The sequence below is a fragment of the Anolis sagrei genome, chromosome 2 (genome assembly GCF_037176765.1).
Source record: "Anolis sagrei isolate rAnoSag1 chromosome 2, rAnoSag1.mat, whole genome shotgun sequence".
Taxonomy (NCBI): Eukaryota; Metazoa; Chordata; class Lepidosauria; order Squamata; family Dactyloidae; genus Anolis; species Anolis sagrei.
In genome coordinates this window covers 174,149,367-174,166,292 of record NC_090022.1, presented here as the reverse complement: position 1 = coordinate 174,166,292, position 16,926 = coordinate 174,149,367, and the positions used below count along the sequence as shown (strand labels likewise).

The window sequence follows — 16,926 nt, the reverse complement described above, 5'->3', positions numbered from 1 at the left end:
ATTTATTTATTTATTTGCGCCATTTATATGCTGCCCTTCTCACAGAATCACAGAATGAAAGAGTTGGAAGAGACCTCACGGGCCATCCAGTCCAACCCCCTGCCAAGAAGCAGGAATATTGCATTCAAAGCACCCCCGACAGATGGCCATCCAGCTTCTGTTTAAAAGCTTCCAAAGAAGGAGCCTCCACCACACTCCGGGGCAGAGAGTTCTTGTAAGCTGCTCTGAGTCCTCTTCAGGGTGTGAACAAGCCCTATGAGGAGCGGCTTAAGGAGCTGGGCATGTTTAGCCTGAAGAAAAGGCTGAGAGGAGATATGATAGCCATGTATAAATATGTGAGAGGAAGCCACAGGGAGGAGGGAGCAAGCTTGTTTTCTGCTTCCTTGGAGACTAGGACGCGAAACAATGGCTTCAAACTACAAGAGAGGAGATTCCATCTGAACATGAGGAAGAACTTCCTGACTGTGAGAGCTGTTCAGCAGTGGAACTCTCTGCCCCGGAGTGTGGTGGAGGCTCCTTCTTTGGAAGCTTTTAAACAGAGGCTGGATGGCCATCTGCCAGGGGTGATTTGAATTCAATATTCCTGCTTCTTGGCAGGGGGTTGGACTGGATGGCCCACGAGGTCTCTTCCAACTCTATGATTCTATGATTCTATGAGAGAAGGAAGGAAAGAAAGAAGGGTAGAAAGGAAGGAAGGGGAGAAGGAGGGAGAGAAAGAGGGAAAGAAGGAAGAAAGGAGAGAAGGAAATAAAAAAGTGAAAGAGGGAAGGAAGGAGAGAAGGAACGAAAAGAAAGAAAGAGGGAGGGAGGGAAGAAAGGAAGGAAGGAAGGAGACAAGAAAGGATGTAACCAAAGAGCAAAGGAAGCAAGAAAAGAAACAGGTAGAGAAGGAAGAAAGAAGAAGGGAAAGCAAAAGAGGGAAAGAAGGAAAGAGGGAGGGAAGGGTAAGAAAAAAGGAGAGAAAGAGGAAGGGAAGGTTGGCCACAGCAAAGCGTGGCGGGTACAGCTAGTATTACATGTAATATGAAATATATAATTATAATATCATATTATTATTAGTATTATACTGTATTACATTATAATATTATAAATATTATATGCATATACAATATATTATATTATATTATATTATATTATATTATATATTAGCATAGGACAGAAGACAAGGTGAAACTGTCCCCTGGCCTCCCCTGTCTTCACTCTGGCTCAGGAGCCCCTGGTGTCGCAGTGGGTTAAACCCCTGTGCCGGCAGGTCTGAAGACCGACAGGTTGCAGGTTCGAATCTGGGGAGAGGCGGATGAGCTCCCTCTATCAGCTCCAGCTCCTCATGCGGGGACATGAGAGAAGCCTCCCACAAGGATGATAAAACATCAAAAAACATCCGGGCGTCCCCTGGGCAACGTCCTTGCAGACGGCCAATTCTCTCACACCAGAAGCGACTTGCAGTTTCTCAAGTCACTCCTGACACGACAAAAAAAACAAAAACAAAACTCTGGATCAGATACTTATGCCAATGTATCAAAGTTGCACTCCATGCCTAAATCCCTATAACCTGGGAATGGAACTGTGTGCACTCAGGAGTTCTGCAGTGTTTTTTTATGTAGGTTCTGATATGCTGCTGAGTGAGTCCTTGCTTGCTTGTGATGTTTGTGTTTTCTCTTTAGTATGTATGCCTAAGGACTCATCACTCCTGTGACTCTCCATGGGTTGTTCTCCTTGTCACTTGTCAACCCAAATGGCACTATGATCAACCCTTTGAGGAGGGCTGTTGCCACGTCCAAATCGCTTTTATTTTTTAACTTTCTCTGAGCACTGTTCTGTCCTGCCTGTAATTACGGCTGCTATTCCAGTGATGGAGCGCCTGTAATTTGACAGCCATGCCCGTCCTGTGGTTCTGTGGTTGGCGGGGAAGCAAATATGTAGAGAGGAAGCAAATACATGTGACCAGGCTTGTGCCAAATAGTGATGGTGATAGCTCTGGTATTTCCAGCCCACGAGTTCTGCTGCTGTTGAATTCTGAAGGAATGCAATCCTATTTCAATGTAAGATGGAAATTCTGAGAAAGCCTGAAAGGAGGCACTTGGTCCTCAGCTCAAGGTAGCTGCTCATTCTTCTTTTTTATCCCCCCCCCCCATCCCCTATTAACAGAGAGTTTGCTGCGTACCTCCAGCAGCCCAGAGAGCTTGCGCTCAAGAGCCCCCATCCTCACTCCAGACCAAGATTCAGGCACCCGTCTCTGGCATCTGGTCAAGAACCACGAGCATCTCGGCGATCCCAAGGAAGGGGAACGAGGGAGCAAGATGGTGTCTGAAATCTACCTCACCCGACTCCTTGCCACTAAGGTATGGCAGGAAAGGAGTCTTTTGGCAGATTGATTTAAACTGGATATTCTGTGCATAACCGAGGGTGGCCCACAACTCCCAGCATTTTTCATCATTGGCTTTGCTAGCTTGGGAATTGTAGCTTGGATTTTGGAAGGGCTCATAATTCCCAAACAACCTGAAAACAGTCAACAGCAAGAGGCTGTACACAATTTCCTCAGACTGCTGGTTCCATTACTTAATGTGTCTTCTTTTTGCAGAGGTGGTACAATTGTGTTTAAGTTATGTATTGTCGAAGGCTTTCATGGCCGGAATCACTGGGTTGTTGTAGGTTTTTTTGGGCTATATGGCCATGTTCTAGAGGCATTCTCTTCTGACGTTTCACCTGCATCTATGGCATTTTACCTTGGCCTAGATGCAGGTGAAATGTCAGGAGAGAATGCCTCTAGAACAGTGGTTTTCAACCTTCCTGATGCCATGATCCCTTAATACACTGCCTCGTGTTATGGTGACCCCCCCCCCCCCCAACCATTAAATTATTTTTGTTGCTACTTTATAAATGCAGGATGTACGTTCATTCACTGGACCAAATTTGGCACAAATACCCAATACGTCCAAATTTGAATACTGGTGCAGTTGGTGGGGGGGATTGATTTTATCCCATGGGAGTTGTAGTTGCTGGGATTTATAGTTCACCTACAATCAAAGAGCATTCTAAACTCCACTAATGATGGAATTGAACCAGACTTGGCACACAAGACTTCCATGACCAACAGAAAATACTGGAAGGGCTTGGTGGGCATTGACCTTGAGTTTTGGAGTTGTAGTTCACCTACATCCAGAGAGCACTGTGGACTCAAACAATAAAAGATCTGAACCAAATTTGGTTTGAATACTTAATATGCCCAACACTGGTGGAGTTTGGGAAAAATACACCTTGACATTTAGGAGTTGTAGTTGCTTGGATTTATAGTACACCTACAATCAAAGAGCCCCTAGATCTAGACCAAACTTGGCACAAATTCCCAGTATGACCAAATGAGAACAGTGGTGGAGTTTGGGGGAAACAGACCTTGACATTTGAGAGTTGCAGTTGCTGGGATTTATAGTTCACCTACCATCAAAGACCATTCTGAACCCTACCAATGATTGAATTGGGCCAGACTTCCCACACAGAACCCCCATGACCAACAGAAAATACTGTTTTCTGATGGTCTTTGGCGACCCCTCTGGCACCTCCTGGCGACCCCCAGGTTGAGAAACACTGTTCTAGAACATGGCCATATAACCCAAAAAAACCACAACAACCCAATGTATTTAAGCTCTTATGTAGGTTACCTGCATAGAAGTAATAAATAGATCCTTCTAACATCTTTTCTGCCTTTGAGGAATGGCTTCAATGTTTGTTTCTTATCTAGGTTTGAAATACTAAGGATTTTGATCTCCCTTGATGCTTTATTGCTGGAAAAAGGAACATATGGCTTTTCAGATATTGTTGGAAGCCAGCTTCCTTCAGCTCCAGTTAGCAAGGCCAGTTGTCAGAGATAATGGGACCTGGAGTAGTCTAACAATGGCTAAGGAGCTGTATGTTCACTTCTCCTCCTTTATCACTTTTATAACCTCCACCTTTTTAAAAATGTCCTAAGAAGACATTTTCCCAATGTATTGTCGAAGGCTTTCATGGCCGGAATCACTGGGTTGTTGTAGGTTTTTTCAGGCTATATGGCCATGTTCTAGAGGCATTCTCTCCTGACGTTCCACCTGCATTTATGGCAAGCATCCTCACTATTATTTATTTATTTATTTGGGGTTCTTTTACCCCACCCTTCTCACCCCGAAGGGGACTCAGGGCGGCTTACAAAGGCAAAGGCACAATTCGATGCCTGCATCATAAAACAATCATACACAAAATTACATCAATTCACAGTTAATAACAATTCATGCATTATAACCATAAAATCAATAAAATCAATAAAAACCAATACAAACCCAGTTTCTCCTCTTACATGGTCAGCGCTCGCTAACTCATAGATCTAGTTTTACGTTCCACTTCATCAATCCTGTTGGTCCTTACTCGCCTGATTATCTGATTTAATTGCCAGAGTGCCCAAAGGCCTGGTCCCATAACCACATCTTCACCCTCCTCCTGAAGATGAGGAAGGATGATGATGCCCTGATTTCCCCTGGGAGTGAGTTCCACAGGTGAGGGGCCACCACTGAGAAAGCCCTGCTCCTCGTCCCCACCAGCCTCACTTGTGATAGCGGTGAGATCGAGAGCAGGGCCTCCCCAGATGATCTCAGACTCCGGGGTGAGACGTAGAGGGAGATACGTTCAGACAGATACACTGGACCGGAACCGTACAGGGCATTCTGAGGATGCTTGCCATAGATGCAGGAGAAAGGTCAGGAGAGAATGCCTCTAGACCATGGCCATATAGCCCGAAAAAACCTACAGCAACCCATTTCCCCAATGTTATCCTTGTTTCCGTCTTTACATAGTCAGTGCTATCCAACCTTCTACTATTATAGATTTCTTGAGTTTGCCTGCTGAACAGGGCGCCCTTCAAACCACGTCCTGTCTGGGTTACAGAAACATGCTCTTTGTTTCCACTGATCTGGCCCATGTGGTAAACCAGTTCTTTAACAGCTGACATCTAAATTCAGTCCAGATTCTTAATTGACACAAAGTGAAATGCCATGTCATTAAATCCTCTGGCAAAGCCAGCGCAGTAAATTATCTGCTAGTGAGAAGCAATCCAGGTGTCACTTAGTGGCTGAGCTGTGCTGTTATTGTAGGAGATTGGGTGTTTCCAGCTGAAGTTTTTATTGCATGATCATCTCATCCAGATGGTGGAATCATCTACTCCTTACCCTCCTGTGCTTTCTCACTGATTCCTTCCTCCCTTCTCTCTCTCAAAAAAAGATAGGATAGTTGAGCCATCAGTCTGGAAATGCAGACACTTGCACACACACACATATGCATGCAGTCTCTCACTCTTAGCAATTGATACAGGCATATTGCTGCAATTCAACATTTGGCTGGCTTACATATTGATAATATGCTGTCATGCTGTTCACATCCTTGTAAACCACAATTTTATTGTTCCTTTGGGAGAAGCACCAACCTTTTAAATGGGTGTAAACCTGACTTATATTAAAGTGCAGGTGTGCTCACGTGAAAGCCTGTGGAGCTTTGAAAGGACTTGATATCAGTGGAGATTATTATGGAAGCAGCCCAAGAAGGAGAGTCCAGCAGCAGCTGGGACAGTGTTAGGAGCAGGCATGTAGCCGGGGGGGGGGGGGGGGGTATAGGGGCTTCAACCCCTCCGAAATAGTCATGGTGGTCCGTGAGAAGGCCTTACTGGTACATTATTTAAACTGTTATGTTTATTAATATCATGATCTGATCACCATTCTCAATATATCCCATATGGATGGGGGTATTGTGGTAACGATACAAAAGGTTTGCTAGAGTAGACCCTCTTTCACCCAGACTCAGCCCCCCCCCATCAAACTCAGCCCCCCCCCTCTCCCCCCGAATCAAAATCCTGGCTACGAGCCTGGTTAGGAGCAACATATTTAGGAAAACTGAGGATCTCAAGATGAATTCCAGTGCAAGAGTGGTTGAGCTTTGCTGAAGGTAGCTGATCTTTGATCTGTTTTTCATCTCTTCATCTCAATTTTTTACTTATTAGTTGTTATTATTATTATTATTATTATTATTATTTGAAATACAACAAAATGAGTCCACAGCAGACACTATAATAATGATAATAATAATAGTAATTATTATTATTATTATTATTTGAAATACAACAAAATGAATCCACAGCAGACACTATAATAATGATAATAATAATAGTAATTATTATTATTATTTGAAACACAACAAAATGAATCCACAGCAGACACTATAATAATGATGACAATAATAATAATAGTAATTATTATTATTATTATTATTTGAAACACAACAAAATGAGTCCACAGCAGACACTATAATAATGATAATAATAATAGTAATTATTATTATTATTATTTGAAACACAACAAAATGAGTCCACAGCACACTATAATAATGATGATGATAATAATAATAATAATAATAATAATAATAACCAATAAGTAAAAAATTGACCTCAGAAGCACTTTAGTTTATGGCTCGTGCAATTAAATCCTTTTTTCATCCCGGTTCCCCGTCATGACAATCCTACATTGCCTATTTCCCATTGTTTTTAAATTTTTAAATTTTTATTCTGAAGTGGCCCTGCCCTGTGGAATTTCTTGTGTTTGATGTTTTTATTTTATATTGCTGTGTTGTTTTTCATATTGGTTTTTGCATTTTATGTTTCATATATACTGTGTCTATTGTGTTGATGGACGTGGCCACCCCAAGTCCCCCTGGAGGAGATGGAGCGGGGTATAAATAAATAAATATAATATAATATAATAATAATAATTATTATTATTATTATTATAGTGTCTGCTCTGGACTCATTTTGTTGTGTTAATAATAATAATAATAATACTTTATTTATACCCCGCTCCATCTCCCCCAGGGGTACTCGAGGCGGCTTACATGAGGCCATGGCCATCAACACAGTAGACACAAAAAGCCCCCAGTGGCGCAGTGGGTAAAATCCCTATGCTGGCAGGACTGAAGACCAACAGGTCACAGGTTCAAATCCGGGGAGAGCCGGATGAGCTCCCTCTATCAGCTCCAGCTCCTCATGTGGGGACATGAAAAAAGCCTCCCACAAGGATGATAAAAACATCAATTCATCCGGGCGTCCCCTGGGCAACGTCCTTGCAGACGGCCAATTCTCTCACAACAGAAGCAACTTGCAGTTTCTCAAGTCACTCCTGACACAACAAACAAACAAACAAACAGTAGACACAGTATACACAAGGATTAAATTGCACGAGCCATAAACTAAAGTGCTTCTGAGGTAATTTTGGACAAAGAGTATTGGCTGTTGTGTTGGATCACACGTCAGACACTTCCCAAGTGTCTAAGACTGTCTAATGCATCGGCGAATAATGCGTGCAGATCCCAGTAAGGTAGCCTTCTGCAGCTGGCAGATGGTAATTTTGTCAGCGCCAATTGTGTTTAAGTGCAGGCCAAGGTCTTTAGGCACTGCACCCAGTGTGCTGATCAGTACTAGGACCACCTTGACTGGCTTGTGCCAGAGTCTTTGCAGTTCGATCTTTAAATCCTATTATTATTATTATTATTATTAGTAGTAGTAGTATATTTATTTATACCTCGCTTTATCTTCCCAAATGGGACACAAAGCAGCTGATATCAAATGTCCTAGAATTTTGCATGTGGAATAATTTTCTTTTTGTGTAACTCAGATGCCTGATTTAATGATACTTTTGAATCTCTCAGGAGGTTTTGAAGCCCAAGTATCATTTTGGATTGACTCTGTAGGCTAGATAAAGGATTTTCAGAACTCTGAAACAGCAACCAGACAGCAGCCTCAAAGGAACAGTTCACGAGGCCCTCAATTGTTGTTTGCCTTCAGCCTGACAATTGTTCTGATATTTGTCTTTGGAGGAAATTGAATTTTTGAATACTGCTGTGCTTGTTGTCTCTTCTCATTTCAAATTGGTTCAGTTTGGTACATCTTAGCAAGGTGAAGATGAGATTGATGTAACACGACTAGGCTCTTCCAATTATAGCCTTTGGTTTTTTCCTTCCACCTGAAAAATGCATTTCCTAGAGGCTTTTGTTTTCCTCTTGCTTCATAGGGCACATTGCAGAAATTTGTAGATGACCTGTTTGAAACTGTGTTCAGCACAGCCCACCGGGCCAGTGCCCTCCCCCTGCCCATCAAATACATGTTTGATTTCCTGGATGAGCAGGCAGAACGGAGACAGATTGGCGACCCTGATGTCCGGCATACCTGGAAAAGTAACTGGTGAGAGACTTCTGGATTTGATCTTTGATTCCCTAGGCCCATACCCTGTGGGTGAAGACTTGCGCTAGATAATTGACACCAAATCCGTGGAATCCTGTTCTAACTAGAATACAGCCATTGAATAATAAATAATCTTTATTTATATCCCACCACCATCTCCCCAATGGGGACTTGGAGCAGTTTACATGGGTCCAAGCCCGGACAACTTATTACAGCAATGAAATCAGAGCATAAACGACAAACAACAACATTATCAAAATTACATAATGAAAAAAAAAACCCCAAAAAGACATAGTCATAAATAACATTCTAGTAAACACAATGGCAATAACGATAATAATGGGCGGGCCACATATACAAGATAAAACAATTAAAAGACTGTAATGAGATAAAATAGGAGCAGGACATTTACGAGGAACTCATAAAACACATAAAGTTGTGAGGCTAAGCTTCCAATTTGGGGGGCACGAGCTCCAGTAGCGGAAAAAAACGTTGAGGGGTGCAAAATGTCATGTTGTGCACTTACTCACCAAAGGCGTAGCAGAAGAGCCAGGTTTTAAGGTTCTTTTTGAATGTTTCTAGTGAAGGGGCTTTCCTGATCTCACAAACTAAAGAGTTCCAAAGTCGGGAAGCCACAGAGGAGAATCCACATGTAAATAGATCCAGTGGATTCAATAGCTCTATTCTAGTTAAGACTAAGATATTTATAGAGCCATTTATTGTGTCTCTGTAGTGGGAAAAGAAGTCTTTCCCCCCAAGTATCTATTGTTTTAAGATATGCATTGCACATTTTGAACTGTCTCCCTCTTTTTTCTCTGAACATGCCTCTTATTATTATTTGAAACACAACAAAATGAGCCCACAGCACACTATAATAATGATAATGATGATAATAATAATAATAATAATAATAATAATAATAATAATTATTATTATTATTATTTGAAACACAACAAAATGAGTCCACAGCACAACACAAAGGATCCTGCCTCTTTACCTACTCCTTGCTTCAGGACACTAGTGGATCAAAACATCATAACATCCTTAGGAATGTCTTACAGCTCCAAATTCCTCATCGCCACACTAAGGGCTTTGCTGACTTTTCATTTGTTTTAGTTCAGTGAGGAGAAAGCCAAGTTTTCTTACTTCTATTGAATTTTACTTCCCTGGGGAAACAGCAAATACTGTCTTCAACAAATGAGACTGGATAGAAAATTCCCCCCCAAAAATTAAAAAAACAGATAAAAAATTAAGAGAGAAGAATATAGATAAAATTGGAGATTGGATACAAGCGAACATGAGGAAAGAAACTATATTGAGAGAATTTAGAGATATTAAACTCATGGTTCCATTGCTTACAGTTAGAGCAATGGTTCAAGAATTGGATAAAAAATAATGGGGACGGAGGTAAACAGGTTGAACAAATGATACAAAAAGAAAGAGCTACGGGAGGATACCACAAGTTGAAAGGAATAACCAGCAAATTGTATAAGATAATTGTTATTAAGGGGGAAGATAAAGGATGCAACATTAAGAGAGATATGGGAGGAAGACCTAGAGATTAGAATAAAAGAAGCGGATTGGGTACAATTATGGGATCAAAGATATTTAAAGAATTGATCGATACGTGTTAAAGAAAATTACAGTATATTCTGGCGTATAAGACTACTTTTTAACCCAAGAAAATCTTCTCAAAAGTTAGGGGTCGTCTTATATGCGGGTGTAGTCTTATGCATGGGAGTCATCTTAACTCTATATTTTAACTGGAAAAGTTGGGGGGTCGTCTTATACGCCCAGTCGTCTTATATGCCGGAATATACAGGTATTATAAATTGGTTTGGAAATGGTTCTTAACACCAGTGAAGATTGCAAATATTAATAGGAATGCCACAAAAAATTGTTGGAGAGGTTTCCAGGAGGTGGGTACATATATACATATGTGGTGGCAATGTAAATATGTAAATGAATTTTGGGGGAAGGTATTTGGAGAAATAGAAGCTATAATGGATATGAAGATAGGGAAAGGTGCAAGCAATGCACTGTTCTCACTATATAATGTTAAGAAATTAAAAAAAAAACAGAAAGATGCAATGCCTGGCTTGAGAGCAGTACGTGTGAAAAAGATCTTGGAGTCCTCGTGGACAACAAGTTAAACATGAGCCAACAATGTGATGTGGCGGCAAAAAAGGCCAATGGGATTTTGGCCTGCATCAATAGGAGCATAGTGTCTAGATCTAGGGAAGTAATGCTACCCCTCTATTCCGCTTTGGTTAGACCACACCTGGAATATTGTGTCCAATTCTGGGCACCACAATTCAAGAGAGATATTGACAAGCTGGAATGTGTCCAGAGGAGGGCAACTGAAATGATCAAGGGTCTGGAGAACAAGCCCTATGAGGAGCGGCTTAAGGAGCTGGGCATGTTTAGCCTGAAGAAGAGAAGGCTGAGAGGAGATATGATAGCCATGTATAAATATGTGAGAGGAAGCCACAGGGAGAAGGGAGCAAGCTTGTTTTCTGCTTCCCTGGAGACTAGGACACGGAACAATGGCTTCAACCTACAAGAGAGGAGATTCCATCTGAACATGAGGAAGAACTTCCTGACTGTGAAAGCCGTTCAGCAGTGGAACTCTCTGCCCCGGAGTGTGGTGGAGGCTCCTTCTTTGGAAGCTTTTAAACAGAGACTGGATGGCCATCTGTCAGGGGTGATTTGAATGCAATAGTCCTGCTTCTTGGCAGGGGGTTGGACTGGATGGCCCATGAGGTCTCTTCCAACTCTTTGATTCTATGATTCTAGATAACATGTTAACTGCAACAAGATTACTGATAGCGAAGAACTGGAAAGGTAAAATAAATGACGAATGGAATAAAGAACTATGGAAACTAGCAATAAATGATAAATTGACATGTAGGTTAAGAGTCAGGAAAGGAGTATGGAAGGAAAACGACTTTGATAAAGTTTGGGGAAAATTTATTGAGAATGGCTTAAAAGAAGTAGATGGGAAATTACCTCCACAAGAAGAAAGGGTATTTTGGAAAGAGAATGTAAATTGAAGTGGCTCGGAAGGGGGGGGGGGGCACAGAGGTGACCAAAAAAAAAAAAGCAAGATATATATACACATATAGTTGATGTAATGAATTGAGGATGGAATATAAGAGTATTGGAGGTATTGATGTATTGATATATTCTAAGAAAACCATTGCCTTCCGCTGCCAGTGTCTCACATACCTTGCTCCTTTTTCTTCCAGCCTGCCCTTGCGGTTTTGGGTGAATGTCATCAAGAACCCCCAGTTTGTTTTTGATATCCACAAGAGCAGCATCACAGATGCTTGCCTCTCTGTGGTGGCCCAGACCTTCATGGACTCATGCTCCACCTCCGAGCACCGCCTGGGCAAGGATTCCCCTTCAACCAAGTTGCTCTATGCCAAGGACATTCCTGTCTATAAAGGCTGGGTGGAAAGGTAAGTTGTGGAAGGGGTATAACATTAAGGAATGAAAGCATCCTACAGCTGGTGAAGGTGAGATTGAAGTTCAACCCTTTTCCTTCCATTGGGAATTTTAGGTGACCTTTGGAAATATCCCCAGTGTAGTATGCGTATATGTAAGATTTTGTTGTCAGAAGCCTGGATCCTGTAATTTGGAAATTCCTAGATGGAAAATAATAATAATAATAATAATAATAGTAATAATAATAATCTTTATTTATACCCCACCACCATCTCCCCAACGGGGACTCGGAGCGGCTTACATGGGGCCAAGCCCGGACAACATATTACGGCAAAAATAAAACCAAAACATAAGCATCAAATTTCATTAACAAAAAAAACCAAAAACATATGAATGCAGCATCAAAATAATATACAATAACACAATTGCAGTGACAATAGGCGGGCCAAATGTACAAAATAAAATGTTAAAAACACGAATGAGATAAGGATAGGAGCAAGTTATTTCCAGGGAGCACATAAAGAAACACAGTGTTGTGAAACTAAGCTTCCCATTAGGGGGGCGTGTACTCCAGTGACAGAAGTGTTGTGAGGAACAGTCGTGTCATGTTGTACACCTACTCGCTGAAGGCGCAGCGGAAGAGCCGGGTTTTAAGGTTCTTTTTAAAGGTTTCTAGTGTAGGGGCTTTCCTGATCTCTCCAGGTAATGAATTCCAGGGTTGAGGAGCCACAGAAGAGATGGCTCTCTCCCTTGTGCCCACAAGATGAGCTTGTGAGACAGTCAAGTGTGAAAGGATTCCAACTGCTTGAAAGAAAGAAGGAGCCCCCCCCCCCCCGGCCCACTATCCACCTTAAAAGCAGGAGAGATTTCAAGGGGCTGAATTACCATGACTTCTCTATTGCCATGTGGTCTGTGGAGTTGTAATCCAACACATCTGGAGGACCCCACAGTAGATTTGTAACATTTTTATCTCTCCCGTCTGCTGGCATCTGAAGACTGTAGGAGCACTGATCCGAGAAGTAATGGAACAAATCCAGTGAAGACACAGTTTTGTTGTATGTAAACAATGATACGCCTGGATCAGGAATAGCCAACTTTGGAATGCTATCCTTTCTAGTGACTCCCAATACTATCACCAAAATTCAGCAACACCATAGCCCCACACTCCCTGAAAAAAACCCAGTCTTGTTCTAACCCAAAGCACTCAGGAATCCACTGTGAAGCATGGTGAATCTCTGAAGCCAGGCACATGGTACTCATGCATCTTGCATTAGTACACATACAAATGTAATGCATCAAACTCAGCAACAAAGGTTCCCTGTTACCCATAGGCACATGTTGCAGACGTAATTGGAGATATGCAGTCTGATCCTTAATTTGGCCAGATAGATTCTTCCCCACCCCAACTCCCTTTACTGATGTATCAGGATTCATTGGATGATGTCCTCCCCTTTCCAAGCATATGAAATCACACGTCAGTATCGCTTTCTGTATTCCAGGTATTATCGGGACATAACAAAGATGGCATCCATCAGTGATCAAGACATGGATGCTTACCTAGTAGAGCAATCACGGCAGCATGCGGGCGAGTTTAACACGCTGGGTGCACTGGGGGAGCTCTACAGCTATGTGGGAAGGTATCGTGACGAGGTGAGGCTCCATCATAACTCTCCCCCTTTTGTTCAATCCTCCCGCTTCTCAACCATTCTTCAGTCAGTCATCCAGCAGTGCTTGAAGGGACATCAATTGTACCTCTGTGGAGGGTGGTGCCTAGATTGGAATCTGATACAGTATCATAGTATGATTCAGTATGATTTCCCCTTCCCAGGGCATTTGTGCCCCACTTTGTGATGGTTGTGGACCGTAATAAAGTTTTGTTGTACATACTATGATAAGGCACCACTATCTGTCCCTGAATATCCTGCACTTTTCTGTTCGGCTCACACTGTTACCAAAATTGCCCTATCAAGAGATACATTCACTTTAAGATCTAGTACAGGGGTCCTCAAACTTTTTAAACAGAAGGTCAGGTCACAGTCCCTCAAACTGTTGGAGGGCTGGATTATAATTGGAAAAAAACACGAATGAATTCCTATGCACACTGCACATATCTTATTTGTAGTGCAAAAACACTTAAAAACAATACAATAATTAAAATGAAGAACAATTTTAACAAATATAAACGTATTAGTATTTCAATGGGAAGTGTGGGCCTGCTTTTGGCTGATGAGATAGGATTGTTGTTGTTGTTGTTGTTGTTGTTGTGTGTTTTCAAGTCATTTCGGACTTAGGTTGACCCTGAGTGAGGGCCGGATAAATGACCTTGGAAGGCCGTATCTGGGCCCCGGGCCTTAGTTTGAGGACCCCTGATCTAGTAGATGGTTACTTTGACAAGTCAATACCTTCATGGCTTTGTCTCGTTCTTCTATTTATTTATTTATTTATTATTTATTTACTTCATTTTTATACCGCATTTTTCAGCCTTAGCAGGCGACTCAGTGCGGTTTTACATATTTCCTTTACATATTTACATATTTCCTTCCTCCTCTTGGCCTTTTACTCCAAAAGTTTAGCCTTACCTTAGTCACTAGGAGTAATCTCTCTTTTAACAATTGTAAATAAAACTTTAATAAAGATAATTTTTTTAAAAAGGAGTAATTTCTCCTTCTCCCACTCCACTTCCTTTGCAATCAGAGAACTGAAGGAATACAGAAAGTGGTTGCAAATAAGTGTGTATGTGTGTAAAGTCTCCCGCTCGACTTTTTGACAGCTTAGATTTGTCCGGCCTGGGGTGAGAACATGGAGCCTTTGAGCTTCCTTTATTTATTTAGAACTTTTATATACCGGTCTTCTCAACCTCCGCAGAGGGACTCAGGCCGGTTTACAACAAAGGATTCATACACAATAGTCTAAAATATCACATCACATAATGCACTAATACATAAAATATATTAAAATACAATCATATAATTACATAAGGCCAAGTCATCAGAATGAAATCACAATTCATCACCATCTGTCCGTGTGGTCAAGAGTTATTGACTCACTCATCGAATGCTAAATTCCAGAGCCAAGTTTCTAAAAGTCAGGAGAGAAGGGGCAGTTCTAATTTCCAATGGGAAAGAGTTCCAGAGCCGAGGGGCCACCACCGAGAAGGCCCTGTCCCTCGTCCCCACCAGACGCGATTGCGAGGGTGGTGGGACCGAGAGCAGGGCCCCTCCAGAAGATCTTAATAACCTTGATGGTTCATAGGGGTTGATGGTTCATAGATCTTAATAACCTTGATGGTTCATAGGGGAGAATCCGTTCGGACAGGTAAATTGGGCCGGAGTCGTTCCTTTGCTCCTGCATCCCTCTGTGTCCTTTTCCAGTTTTACCAGGCATCTTTTCCCATCCTAGAGTCCAGATCGTATTCCTTTCTTGTTCCTGGGAATTGGGGGCTCTAGCCCCTCCTGACCTTTTTCACCTTTCTCTTTTCCTTCCCTGCATTCCCAACCCGTTACCTTCCTTTTCCCCGACCCCACCAGATCCTGACAGCGCTGGAACGTGACGTAGCCTGCCGGAAACACAAATTGAGGCTGAAGCTTGAACAAGTCATCACTCTCGTGTCTGGAAATAGCTGAGAGTGCTGCGGGAGGGAAGGGGGCAAAAGGGAAGTAGGGGCACGCATCCTGAAGAGGCGTATCAGAAAAAAAAAAGACTCTACCTCCAACTTTGACTTGTGGTCCCACCAAGGGTGACGGACTTGACATTTTTTTAAAAAACCTCTTGCTGTGGGCAAGAGACGTGTGACCTTTTTGCCCCTTCAGGCTGAAATCCCGGAGGGCTACAGACGAAGGTCGTGGTGCTCCTTCCCCAGATCTTCAGCCCAGAAGCAATAACAAGCACCCTTTCCTCGTCTCGGAATTGGGAGGGGCAACTCAGAATGAGCAGTGAGGTTGGGGCAACAACCAAGATATTTGCCCCCCCTCAAGCTGGCAGCTAAATGGCGATCCCTCGTCCCCAAATGTTTGTGGACCCTTTCCTTAAACATACAGACCATTCCCTCGTCCCCCACTCCTTGTCGGTAGCTGGTGGAATTTGCCCTTGTTCTGTTTTTGGTAATCATGGCAATTGGATATTTTTAATCCTTACCTGACAGCACCCCCTCCCCCTTTCCTCTCACCCCCACCCCACCTGTTGTGCCCTCATGGGGTGCAGTGCCTTACTCATTAATTTATTATTGCATCTTGTTAAGATTATTGGCTGTAAATGATTCCATTCCCTGGGTGTAGAGATTTCAGTGTAAAAAGTCCTTCATTTTCTCTTTCTCTCTCTCTCTCCTCCCTTTCCCCTCATTCATAAGAGTCTGTGTAAATATTTGCACTGCAGCCTGGAGGGGTTCGGTCCCCCACTTTTCTCCCCCACTGAAAAAAAAATGAAATAAAATAAATTTTAAATTCCCCCATCAGGGATTAAGGAATTGATGTGGGGGTGTCCCTGCAGCTGCACGGGCTTTTTATTGGTTCATTTTATAATTATTTTTTCTTTTGCTAAATAAAAGCCTGGAAAAAATGATTTTCTTGATATCATGGCTTGGCAGGAAGGGATTGTGAGGAATTCCACAAGAAGCGAACCCTGAGGAAATCCACCCTATGGCTTTGGAGATATTTGGGTCTCGACGTTCTGACACCTTTCAATCTGTGTCTGATCTATGGTTTTTTCAGTTTTGAGGTGCAGCTGAAACTCTCAGGATGATGCCTTCTGTTCTGGTATAGGATGAAACCACGTGATGGTGTTTTCTTCTTTCTTGTTTCATACACTGAACAGTAAGTTTTCCACACTCAAGGGTATCGGGGATGCAGGACTCTCACAAAAATGGGGGGAAACCCTATGGCCTGTTATTATTATTTTTTTACCTGAGAGCATTTGTCAGTCATCTATATAAATAAAAATGTAATGTTCGTTTGTGGGATTAACAGAACTCAAAAACCACTGGGGGAATTGACACCAAATTTGGACACAATACACCTAACAACCCAATGTATGTCCTTCACTCATTAAAAACACTGAAAAACTCAGCAGCCCCAAAAGCCTAAATGACGAAAAGCTAAATGACAGTACAGAAAAAAGGAAGAAAGAGGGAGGGAAGGGGAGAAAGAAAAGAAAGAGGGAGGGAAAGAAAGAAAGAAAGAAAGAAAGAAAGGGAGAAGGAAGCATGGAAGCAAAGAGAGAAGGAAGGAAAGTGGTAGAGA

The 16,926-nt window shown here is 42.2% G+C and overlaps 1 protein-coding gene across 4 annotated transcripts in view; it reads left to right on the top strand.

The window, feature by feature from the left end:
• Positions 1–16,249, top strand: part of PLXNA3 (plexin A3) — a 170,420-nt gene extending 154,171 nt beyond the window's left edge. For all 4 annotated transcript variants that reach the window (XM_067464171.1, XM_067464173.1, XM_067464174.1 and 1 more), the window contains 5 exons: positions 2,149–2,342; positions 8,076–8,245; positions 11,494–11,706; positions 13,192–13,342; positions 15,220–16,249. In XM_067464171.1, coding sequence (XP_067320272.1) covers positions 2,149–2,342; positions 8,076–8,245; positions 11,494–11,706; positions 13,192–13,342; positions 15,220–15,315 — 824 coding nt within the window. In that variant the 3' untranslated portion in view covers positions 15,316–16,249. The remainder of the gene's footprint in view (positions 1–2,148; positions 2,343–8,075; positions 8,246–11,493; positions 11,707–13,191; positions 13,343–15,219) is intronic.
• Positions 16,250–16,926: the final 677 nt, after the last annotated feature.